Below are 13,279 nucleotides of genomic sequence, written 5' to 3'. Positions count from 1 at the left end.
CGTGCTTATGACGTAGCGCCTGTTGTTGGTGTCCCGGGGGGAATTATTCCTGCTGACACTGGGCAATAGTTCATCAAACTGGGCTCGGCTCAGTTGAAAGCAGCACTGAAAGCCTCCATCATCCAGGTATATTTTCTGGAGAAATTTATTAGCTCACAGAGCTGGGTGCACCTCTGAATGGATCTTGTAGACTCAGACACGGCTCCAAACAAAAGGATGCTGTTTTTCAGCCTTCCTAAAGCACATAAACACAGCTATTCTCTCAATAAAATCCATGTTAGCCATTTAGCAACGAAGCTAGAGTCACCGGGCAGACAGAAGCCCTGCCCATGAACGCGAATCCACATCTGTTGTGAAGTGAATTTGACGCGCGAATGAAGTGAGTGAACTAAAAATGTTCACGTCTATTTATGTGTAAATAACGTGATTTATCCGCGCATACCGCATCTGGTGTAAATACAGCATTAGAGTTTCCATAAATTTGTTATTGCAATGATACTAATGATTATCTGTGTTTTTTGTTGTTGTTTTTGTTTGCAATGAGGTATTTTTCTTTTTTAAATGGTTAAATGTGCATGAGCTCTGCATTAGAGTGTTAGAACTAAATTGAAGAATGAACTGAAATTACATCATTTCGAACAAAATCTGGCCAAAATCAAGTAATTCCTTACATTTATACAGCGCTTTTCAAATCAAAGCCACTTAAAGCGCTTTACACATGGGGGGAATCTCCTCATCCACCACCAGTGTGCAGCATTCACCTGGACAACACGACAGCAACCATATTGCACCAGACCGTACACTACACACCAGCTGATTGGTGTCGAGGAGACCGAGTGATGAAACCAATTATGATATGGGGATGGTTAGGAGGTCATGATGGACAGAGGCCAGTGGGCAAATTTGAGATTTTTAACAATCACAGTGTCGGGACCTCAGATTAACGTCTCATGCAAAAGACGGCGCTCACTGAGCAGTATAGAGTCCCCATTAATATACTGGGGTGTTAGGACCCACACAGACCACAGGTTGAGAGCCCCCTGCAGTTCTCATTAACCAGCAGCAACCTAGCTTGTCCATGTGGTCTCCCATCTAGGTACTGACCGGGCACTGACCTGCTTTGCTTCAGTTGGCAACCACGTGTTGTTAAACGCGTCTTGTGAAAAGAGCCTATTATGATGCATTTCAAAAACCCTTTTGAATTAATTCTAATATATAATTATATCTAAATATAATTTTCTTCTACTAAAGCTATCAACATTCGTCAAAATATCTTCTTTTGTGTTCTACAGAAAAAAGAAACTCGTGTAGATGTAGATCAGGGGTGCCCAAACTTTTTCCTATAAAGGGCCACAAACCAAACTTGATTGAGGGCTGTGGGCTGAATATATACCAAACGGTATTACATTAAATTTACCAAGGGGAATTTCTTCATTTCTTCGATAATATTTAAAAAAAAAAAAAACTCGAAAATGTTGCTTTGAATCATATTTATTATTGAATGTAGTATCATTTTTAACATTTTATAATTATTACAGTAGAAGCATAAACAATTGCATTTATACCACACTGGAGTTCAATGTTGAATACACTATGTTGAATACACTAGTAGAGCTGCTCCTGCCTCTATTATGTTCGTAGATCTCAGATGTACTGTATGTTAAGTGACAGTATTTACATTTTAAAGTCTGATTCAGTTACAACATTTAATTGAATCATTTAATTTCAGTTGCCTTTTTTTGTAGCAGAATTATTCAGAATTATTACCCTTTGAATTTTTTTTCTTTTTCAAATATTTCCCAAATTATGTTTAACAGAGAAAGGAAATTTTCAGTTTGTCTAATCATATTTTTTCTTCTGAAGAAAGTCTTATTTGTTTTATTTCGGCTAGAATAAAAGTAAATAATTATTATTAGCCCCTTTAAGCTATATATTTTTTCGATAGTCTACTGCAGTGTTTCCCAACCCTGTTCCTGAAGGCACACCAACAGTACACATTTTCAACCTCTCCCTAATCGAACACACCTGAATCAACTTATCATAACATCAGAAGAGACTCCAACACCTGAAGTTAATGGGTCAGAAAAGGGAGACATCCAAAATATGTACTGTTGGTGTGCCTCCAGGAACAGGGTTGGGAAAAACTGGTCTACTGAACAAACCATCGTTATACAATAACTAGCTTAATTGCACTATCCTGCCTAGTTAACCTAATTAACCTAGTTAAGCCTTTAAAAGTCACTTTAAGCTGTATAGAAGTGTCTTAAAAAAATCTAGTCGAATATTATTTACTGTCATCATGGCAAAGATAAAATAAATCAGTTATTATAAATGAGTAGGCCCACACGGAATCTGCGTGCGCAGAATTCCGCAGATTTTAGCCCATCATTAATTCAGATTATTTACTTGAGTAAATGTGTGTAAATCCATATTAATTCAGTTTTTGAATTATGCTAATAATTCAGGGGGTTAAATAATTCTGACTTCAACTGTAGATGAACTGTCATTTAAGAGCCGCAGTATGCTTTCAGTAACATCTGCTTGTGTGCCTGTAGGTAAAATTCAAGACTCTGAGCTGCTGCTACTCGAGCGAGCGACACTACATGGGAAGTTAGAGGAACATGACAAGGCTTTACACTTACTAGTGCACCAGCTGAAAGACTCTTCTAAGGCTGAGGAGTACTGCTCTTGGGCTTCTGCATCTCAGGACTCCTCCTACCGTCAGAACCTTTTCCACCAACTCTTGAGTGTTTACTTGGACCCGGATGTACCTGGAGGAGCACAAACAGTAGCTGCCGTTGACTTGCTTAACCGACACGCTGAAGTGTTTGACGCAGCGCGTGTGTTAAAGCTTCTCCCAGAAGACTGGTCTCTGCCGTTACTCCGTCCTTTTCTGTGCGGGGCCATGAGGGCCACTGTTCACGCACGATGCACTTCACAGGTCGCACTGGGATTGGCTCGAGCACAAAACCTCCAGCTTCTGCATGACAGGGTGAGTTCCAAAGATTTTTTTTTTTTGAGTACTTATTTAAAAACGTGATTTATTAAAAATTGCTAATTAATATTTCATAATATAATTTAATAAAAAAAATATCGGCGGTCGGCGCCAATAGCCTAGTGGTTTAGTGCGCTGACATATAGCACCATGGTGCTCTCGGCGACCCGAGTTTGATTCCCGGCTCGAGGTCCTTTGCCGACCCTTTCCCTCTGTCTGCTCCCAATACCTTCCTGTCTGTAACCTCTACTGTCCTTTCCAAATAAAGGTGAAAAAAACCTAAAATAATTCAACAAAAAAAAAATTATATATATATATATATATATATATATATATATATATATATATATATATATATATATATATAGGTGTATTTGCACTGTTTAGATCTGTAATCTACAGCAGCATGTAGTTCAATTTTAATTCATCTTTATATCTATAGTGCTTTTTACAATGTAGATGGTGCCAAAGCAGAAAAGAAAGAGAACAAAAGCCATAACAACATTTCAGATTCTAGAACATTCCAGTAGAAACTTCAAATGCAAATATGAAGTGACAAATTCAATTCGGTACAGTCTTAAATGAATAGTTAGAATGACTGCTATGGCCAGTAGTAGAATTCTGGTAGTTCCAGCATAAAAAGACACTTTTAATCTGGGTTCACACCATATATTCACGTGAGTAAATATGAAAGTCACATACAAAGTCTATTAAAACATGCAAAAAGATTTACATTTTCACAGGGAAGTGGCAAAAGACACAGAGTCCACTTAAATATCGTCTTCCCGCAAGTAAACAAGAGCTAGTGTCGCTGTATTTCAGGTTCAAAGTCCTATCGAAATGAACGGGGGAATTCGGAAATCTCGAAAATAGTGTTGTCATGATACTGAATTACGGTACCAATCCATTCATCCATTCATTTTCCTTTGGCTTAGTCTCTGATTTATCAGAGGTCACCACAGTGGAATGAACCGCCAACTATTCCAGCATATGTTTTACACAGTGGATGCCCTTCCAGCCGCAACCCAGTACTGGGAAACGCCCATACACTTTTGCATTCTCACACACACTCATACACTCTGGCCATTTTTGTTGACCCAATTCACCTATAGCGCATGTCTTTGGACTGTGGGGGAACCCGGAGCACCCGGAGGTAACCCGAGCCAACACAGGGAGAACATGCAAACTCCACAAAGAAATGCCAACTGGCCCAGCCGGGACTCCAGCAACCTTGTTGTGAGGCTACAGTGCTAACCACCGTGCTGCTTTAGGTACCAATTGGTACTGAAATTTTAAAAATGTCCATTTCCCACTAACATTTAAGCACTGTTGAGCACATTCTTAAACACTGCTTATTTGCCATTGTGTTGACATGCTCAACAGAAATGACTGTGATTGGCTGTGAAGGTCATCAGTTCACCGCTTTTCACTTTTGTTCACGGAGTGCAAACACAGATACAGGGAACACTGGAGCGTTTTAAACCTGTGAAGATCAGCCGATTCATTAAAAGATCATTAGTTTGTTAGCTCATAGTCAGACCAGCTGATCTTTTGTGGCTTTAAAGCTCTCCAGTGTTCCTGTATCTGTGTTTGCACTCTGTGAACAGCAGTGAACGGATGACCCTTCACAGCCAATCACATTTATTTCTGTTGAGCACGTGAACATAATGGCAAATCAGCGATGTTTAAGAGCTCGCTCAACAACGTTAGCAGGAAATTAACGTTTTTAAAATTTCAGTACCAATTGGTACCGAAATTCAGTATCGTGACAACACTACTCGAAAACTCGCAATTAAATGAATGACATATTTCAAACCAGCAACACAATCTGAAGTGACCTGTTGCATTACTGTTGTTGCTTAAACTCTTAATTACATTTAAAACATAATTTATAGTTTGCTACTTTGCCTACACAAAGATTGGCATGACACAAATCTCCTTTATGGGTGTTTCGATAACCAGAGCATGCAACTACAAACACTAGAATAACAGAGACAAAGCCTGAGCAAAAACTAGAGGATAACACTGTAGGGACACAATATATAATGTGATGAACTGTGATTGAGTTTCTTCAACTGTCAAAATGAACATAGCCATATAGATGACGCCAAAAGATGCGGCTTGCTGTAACAAACAAGCGAATCTGTTCAGACCACTTCCCCACAAAACTGCGTGTCTAAAAGGACTGATGATTAGGTATTTTGACCGGAATGTGGGATTCCTTTCACTGTAGCATAATTCGAAATCGCCTACAACTCTATAGTGTAACGGATCGCAAATCTCACAGTTTGGATCACATATTGTTTTTTTAGTCACGGATTGGACTATTTTTGGGATCAGTCGAAAAGGGGAGGAGACCAGTGTAATTTGCTGTCTATTTATTACAAAAACAGTACTGCAAGACACTTTTGGTTTTAACAAACAGAACGTAGAACCTGTACTTTTATTAAAAAATAAAATGAAGAAATAATCAGCTAAATAAAAATAAATTGTAAAATATTCAGTACTGTGAAAAATTCACTGTTACTTCTACTGTTGTTGATAACGTTAAATGTAGAAATCTAACATTATAATTTGTATAACACATTAATTTTTTTTGTCTCATTTTCAATAAATGATTCAGTCATTTACTCATAAAAATTCATGTTTCATTGCTAGATGTGTCATTTTTGAAGAATTATTCAGGGGCGTGTTTTTGATGGCTGGTTGTCGCCACCTATTGGTTAAATAATGTAAACGCTGCCTATAACTTTAAATTTTGAGCATTGTTAAACGCATATGACAGTGATTTTAATCTTTACCATAGACATCAGTGGTTATATCTAAACTATAGACTGTTATCCCAGTACTTCTGTGTTATTTGACTGTTTGTAACTTCATAACTAACTCAAAAGACTAAAGTAGGGTTGGGTCAATAGACGATGCCATCGTCCATGGTAGATGGCCGATAGACATCCCGATACTGAGCCGGCATTGTGATCCTCCACCCTGTCCCCGTCATCCACTAGCAAAAAATACACATAACCCCCGTTTACACTAATATGTCTTCGCTTTAAAATGGCATTTTAGAACGAAAACGATCTACATCCAAACTTTCGTTTCACCGAGCATTTCTGAAAAGCCCTCCTTCCACACTGTACCGCTGAAATAAAGCGTCAGTACACTGCTTCAATCTTTCGCTTTCACGCGTGTAAGTTTTTCGACGTCATTATAACGACATGGATAACTCTGCCTCATGCCAGAGTCCTGTGGAAAAAGTGATTGACAGGTGGTGATTTGCATGTAACTTATCTTTATTTATTTATGAATTGGTTATAGGTAAAACAAAGACCATGCAGGTAGTTGAAACGGTAGGATACAATTAATTAATTCATTAGGAATTAATTATTCATAAATAACTAATTACACCGTCACACACCATTGTCCATTGCGATGTTTCATATTAGACATCGTACGATGCCAAATTGGTTGACATCGCCCAATCCTAGACTAAAGACTCTCTTTCTTGGTTTTTGCGCTTTCAGATTTGAATGCAGCAATTCGAAAGATTAATAAATGTATGCAAATCAGCATCATTTATAGTTTATTTTGCCTGGATGTTGAGATCCCGATCTTTTAATGATTCATCGTGCAGCTTACACTGAATGCATTAATGCAGACTAAACAAGTAGTGACAGAAAACACCTTTAATAACCTAAGAAACCCATCACGTCCCGAATAACCAACCACGACTTCTTCCGTCATCATTATATTTTACAGGAAAGCCTAAATGCTTTCATACATGCGTTTTGAATGATGTGAGAGGCGATCTCTTTGTGATTGTGACAAATTTAGAATTAATCTACCAGTAAAAAAAAAAAATGCAATAATCCGCGGGCCATGTGTGTTCCGAACCGTGAGTTGTGATCCGTACCAATCACGTATCAACTGTGTGATTCGACACAACCGTTAAAAAAAGTACGCTCTCTATAATATGTATGTGAGTATTATGAATGGAACTTGAATGTACTACATCCACCATTTGTCGTTATCACATGACCTACTCGCTTCAGTTGCGTTGCTTTACTCCCATTCATGAATTTTCTAGCATAGCATCATAGGATAGCACAGTGTCCATCGGATGCGCACTTTAGAATCTCACCGAAAGTAGTAGGTCATCCAGGTACTTCTTGCATAGTGTTTTTCCATTACTATGAATTCCAACAAATTACTTTTTACTTGGCTTCCGTACTGTTTTAGCCTACTATATAGTATGGAAGTATGTGATTGAATGCAGCCTTAGCCTTGGTGTGAACCTAGCATTAAAGACGTTTCATTAACACTCTAAGCACTGTGTTCTGTGTTGTGCAGCTGAAGTATCGAGGCGGCCCAGTATTAGTGTCTGAAAAGAAGGGATGCCAGCTGTGCCACAACACCTTCAGTGAGCCCGACTGCGCCTGCTTGCCTGGTGGGACGCCCGTCCACATTAACTGTGTCGCTAAGAAAGCCCTGGACTTGCCACACGAAAATGCCCACCACAGCAACCACACATGAAGTTGAACAGCACTGTGAGGCAGTCGATGGATGCTGGCATTGCACCCGTATGGCACATAATGCTTAGGGCACCTGCTCAGATCCCGAACGAGAGCTTCTGGTGCCACCTGCTTTCCCTGTGCGTGACGGATTCGCTCAACTAACGGGTGTTCGGGTGAATGAGATGCTATTTATTCCATAATCCCTCTGTGTATAGAAAACACTGACAATGGATATGAGATTTTAATGAAGAAATGAGAGAAAAAAAATCTAAAAAACTTGACCGTCTCTTGGTTGATCTTATTAGCATTGCCTTATGATGACTGTTCAATGGCTTTCTTGAAATTCTCTTTGCTTTTAAATGGGTGATGTCTGTGGTAAATGTTGTTTGCAAAACTGTGTAAAGGGATAGTTTCCCAGAAGTTCAAATTTGAGGTTAATTTACTCACCTTCAGGTTATCTAGGATGTAGATTTTCTTTTTTAAATTCAGTGGTAGGACGGTAAACGCATAGTTCACCCCCAAAAAACTTTTTTTTTCTCATTTACTCACACTTAAGAGATTCTAAACCTTTGTAAAATTCTTTTTCTTTGGACGCCAAACAAAGTGTTGTGAAGAGTGTTGGCCAGTGGCTGATTTTTCCAACATTCTTCAGTTTATGGCGTTCAGTAGAGGATAGAAATTCTTACATGTTTGGAGCTAGTGAGTAAATGTTATCGTTTTCATCTTCTATCCCCTTAAATGAAGGTTTTCAGTGGAAAGTATGGTCTAAGGTGATTCATAAAATGGAAGTAAATAGTTGGTTAGCATCACTTTCATCGCAGGCAAAAGCCAATCGGACTGACTAAAGTTAATAATTTTGTTAATCATGTTGTGTGTCTTGCACAGATTGATTTTCATTTGATAACACACACTCAAAAAATTGCGTTTGTTGTTTGTTCAAACTACCTATTTGAAATTTCTGAGCATTTTCTTCCAACAACTTATGTTCAATCCACTTAAATTTGAAAAATCTAATAAGTTACTTTAATTCCTTCATGTTGTCCCAACACAAATCGATTGTGTGGAACCCAGCATTTTTTACGGAAGCTTGTACCATTAAGCTAGATTAACGGTTTAGCCAGTTAAGTTTCTGTTTAGTTTGTGCCAATTCTGAGTTTTTAGGTATCATGAAGGTAGCTTAGCTTACCTGTTTCAACATACCATGGCAACGAAGAGTGAATAACCTTTATGTACACTTGGGGATGTTTTCATCCGCTCTGGGGTGATTTTGAGTCTTAATTTGGCCATAACTTTCTCCGTGTTTCAGCTAGCAGAATGATTTTTGTGACAAATCCTATTTTGATACATATTTTGAGAAAATGCTTTAAATTTTTTTAAAAATGTACTACCCTTTTGTTATGTTAGGGAGGAAAATATCCACTTTAGTTACACTGCTGTAAAAATGCATCAGATAAATATTTTTAGCATAAATCTGTTAATCAACTCCAGTCCTGTTCAAAACTACTTAATTGTTTAGAAAATTACAGGACTTTAACTCTTTAATTGCCAAATTCATAAATTATGTAACTGATTTGCTGAAAAAAAACAAGAAAAAAAAAAACAGTGACATAAAAAGTAATTGTGGACTGGATTTTTTTTTTTAACCTTTTATCAAAGTCTTGAACATGTGAAACAACATTGCCTTTTGTATTTTCTCTCCCTAATTTACTGTTGGTGGCTGTTTTTGCCCTATTGACTTCCATTATAACCACATTTTTTTGATTACAAAACAATGACACCATATAATTATGCAATTTTGATTTTTGGTGGTTTTCCCTGTTGGGAAGAGGTCGAATCTGTCATTTTTACTGCTCATCATCAGTTCAGATCTCCATTAACACTTTAGATAGGACTAAAAATAAGCTTAGGGTGCTTTCACACCTGTGGATCAATTCTTTTGTTCCGAAATAGGGATTAAAATTGTTAGTGTTGCTCTTTGTTCTTGGTGCGGTTCGCTTTCACATGGCAGAGTTTCTAAATGGACCAAAGAGCTAAAACAAGTAACGTGCGAGTAAATTCTCCTCACATTGGTCGGAGTTCCAGGCTTTATTTTTCCCACTCAGCTGTCTTGCGTCCTTATTTTATACATAATAAGTGAAAAGCTGCGCTGATATTATCACCAAATATAAATCAGAGGTAAGACGTTCTCATGTTAGCGTATGCATTACAGGCTTTACGTAAGAGAGAGATAACATAAACCAAGACTGCTGTTCAGTCAATTTTCCTAATGGATAAACAGCTCTTAATAGTTAACATGCTTTCACTTTTGTATTTGACATGAAACACACATTTACCGGTAGGAATAACATCCCACACTACTCATAATTCTCTCTACATATAGCCGTATATATGTTTATTACATATCCATAATACACTGTGATATTGACCTTATTCTTCAATGCGGAAGTGCGCGCGTTTTTGCAAATGTTTTAGAACTTCCGATTCAGCTGCCTGTGGGAGAAATGACTAGGAATATTAAACAACAGAAAACGGTGTGTTCATGTCAATACAGACAAAGTAGAATAATATAATAAAGAAAATATCAGTTTTCAACACCAAGCAGCAAAACGAGCTGTTTCTAACGTTTAAAAATTATTCAAATGGCTGCGCCCACTCGTACGCGGAGAATAAGGTGAATAGCCTGGTATTGCTTTCTTACTACAATCGGTCATTATAGAGTTCCTTTCAATCGAGCCAAGACCACCTCATTCAGGCGATCTTGGACCGATTGTTTTGGCACGGATCCGAGCGCGATTGCTGGATTCACGTATGTCAAACCAACCGTGCTAACTGGGGAAACGCGCCAGGTTCCGACACAAAGGTCTAGGTGTGAAAGCACCCTTAGTTTCTTGATTTTATATGGAGTATAACGGCAAATTAAAGTGTGTGTGAGTGACCTTTGTGCCCTTACTTTGATGTGTCTGAAAAAATCAAAATATGCATCTCAGCTCTCAGAACTACATGGAGTAAACAAAATGCATCATCAAATGAGGTTATAATGGAAGTCAATGAGGCAAAAACCAACAGTAAATTAGGGAGAAAAGATGAAAATCTAACAACGCATCAGAGCCAATGTTGTTTCTAATCATTCACATGTCCAAGACTGTGATAAATGGGGAAAAAAAATCCAGTCCACAATTAGTTTTTATATTTAAATATTTAGATATTTTGTGTTTTTTTTTCACCGAAACAATGACATTACTTGTGAACTTGGCAATTAAAGAGTAAAAATCCTATAATTTTCTAAACAATTTAGTACAGGGGTGTCCAAACTCAGTCCTGGAGGGCCGGTGTCCTGCATAGTTTAGCTCCAACTTCAACACACTTAAGCTGCGGTCACACTAGAGTTTGAGCTTGCGAAATTCTGTTGTGCGGCGCTGCGAAAAGGGGCAGGATTAAACAAAATTATTAGACATTAAAAAAAGCGAGCGGTTGCTCCATGTTTTAAATTTCTGTCCAGAGAGGTCGTATTTTGATCCTCGATTGTTCTCACGCAGTCAAGTGATGCGATTTCCTTGTGTTTCCGGTCTGACGCATTCGCGTGCGTATGAATGGAAGTCTATGGGGGGAAAACTCCAGTGTGACCGCAACTTGACCTGGAAGTTTTAGTATACCTAGAAACAGCTTGATGAGCTGGTTCAGGTATGTTTAATTGGGGTGGAACTAAAATATGCAGGACACCGGCCCTCCAGCACTGAATTTGGGTACCCCTGATTTAGTAGTTTTAATCCGGACTGAGGTTGATTAACAGATTTATGCAAAAATAATAATGTAAAATATTAATCTGCATTTTTACAGCAGTTTCAGTGGATGTTTTCATTCCTAACAAAACAAAAGGGTAGTACATTTGAACAGTGCATAACGGTTAATGTCGTTCCCTAAAACCCAGGATTGGTGCAAACTGGCTAGCTACCTTCATGGTAGAAAGTTTTGGATTAATTTATTTTGCCTGTATTTATTTAGATTTTAGGCTCCCAAAGTTTATATAGTAAACCGGAGTTCATGACTCTCCAAAGGCCGCAGTTGAAGCTCAAAATCTTCTACTCGTGTGCTAACGTGAATAAATTAACAGCAAATTATATATATTTTTGATGAACTATCCCTTTAAAATCAAAACACTCAGTGTCTTGACTGTTTCCTATAAGCAGAATGAGTAAAAACTAGTCCATGCTATATTAAGCCAGTCAATAGCTTTCATGAAACAAACACCAAAGTTGCTTGCTCTGTGTTCGGGGAATGACAGCTTCCAGCCTTAAGTGATAGTCATCGTTCATTTTATATTTGTGGGAGAGCTGCTTGAATAAAACAAATGATATTCATAATTTGATCAGCTCTTTTAAACCACTTAGTTGTGCTTTTTCGAGATGAAAATTGAAGATTTCCCAGAATATCTACATTCAACAGTCCGGTCAACAGTCAGGAAAACATCACAGTATTAGTTCTTCAATAATAGTCTATGATTAATGAGCACAACATAAGATATATTTGTGTGTGCCATTTACTTCCTTTCCAAGCTAATTTGGTGTAATATTTCCCTCTGAATCAGAGTTTAAGATACAAAGTGAGCTCCAGTTTAAAACGGTTTCCACGTCAAACAAACCAACTCAGGCTGTGCTGTGTTTGTGTACGTTATAGCTAAATGCTAAAGTTGCACGTACTACGTCAACTGTTCGTTTCTCATATGCATGTATTGACGTGGACATGAATCCTCATGTCATAAGAATGCTAAGCTACGATTTTAATGATCAAAACATGTTTTATCATGATAACATTAGCGATTAATTTGATTTTAGGAGAAGGAAGATAGCAAACTGATGCTGAAGGATTTGCCTGAGAATACTATAAAAACAAAAGGTGAAAAATTGAAATTGTAGGGGTTTTTAAAAACGCAATAAGTTGAGTGAAAACGAGGCGAAAAGCACAGAATAAACACTGCCTATTTATACTTTAAACGATTTCGGATGGAACCTGAGAACGCTGGGAAGTGTTCAAAGGAATGGTTAAACCTGCGAGGATGATGGTAAGTTAAATCCAAGCGAGTTAAATGTTTGTTGTACACAACATCTCGGGTCGTGCATCTGACGCGATGCCTGTGTAGTGAAGTGTGTGTGTGTGTGTGTCTGCGCGGGCTATTGGGTCTTTGCTTTTGAATTGCTGACGCATTTCTCTTAATTTTTTATTTGTCATCCATGCGAACCGAATCGTTCCTCCCCTTAACTGTCTAAAATGAGACTGTAAACTTTGAGCTTGAGCAACTGTAAATCCTCTACACTGCTACATCTCTTTATATTCATTTATTTTATAACTATAAATATACATAGATTCTGGTGTGTACATATTGTATTAATAACTGTTGGTTGCTTTGTAAATCTACGCCAGTGTGGGTGGAATGTACAGTATGTAAAGACGTCCATTTTAATAAACAAGCCTATGCTTAAATGGATGCGCTTTACCTTTTTTATGTTGGCGGATTGCTCTTGTTTGTTTATGGAACAAATATCTTGGTTTGGGGTTTTATAGTGAAAGCAAATGTTTATGAGAAGCTTCTTCTGTGGTTCCTGCCATCAAATCAGCCAGCAATTTTCATGCAGGACAAGGAGATCTGTCCCAAAGCCAAAGGGGTTGTACTTTGAAGCTGAAAACTGAAAAAATCTGAAATGGACAGCCCAGAGTCCTGACCTAAACCTGAATGAAAGTCCTGTGAGTGAATAGTGATGATGTGTGTGCTCTG

General features: G+C 38.0%; 1 protein-coding gene across 1 annotated transcript in view; it reads left to right on the top strand.

The window, feature by feature from the left end:
* The window catches only part of tgfbrap1 (transforming growth factor, beta receptor associated protein 1), a 40,409-nt gene extending 31,513 nt beyond the window's left edge, over positions 1–8,896 (top strand). The window contains exons 11-12 of the mRNA XM_056459694.1: positions 2,556–2,992; positions 7,346–8,896. Coding sequence (XP_056315669.1) covers positions 2,556–2,992; positions 7,346–7,528 — 620 coding nt within the window. The 3' untranslated portion in view covers positions 7,529–8,896. The remainder of the gene's footprint in view (positions 1–2,555; positions 2,993–7,345) is intronic.
* The last annotated feature ends 4,383 nt before the right edge of the window (positions 8,897–13,279 follow it).

The sequence above is a fragment of the Danio aesculapii genome, chromosome 6 (assembly GCF_903798145.1).
Source record: "Danio aesculapii chromosome 6, fDanAes4.1, whole genome shotgun sequence".
NCBI classification, from domain to species: domain Eukaryota; kingdom Metazoa; phylum Chordata; class Actinopteri; order Cypriniformes; family Danionidae; genus Danio; species Danio aesculapii.
Note: the sequence above shows the minus strand (reverse complement) of the source record. Positions and strands in the feature narration are given on the sequence as shown.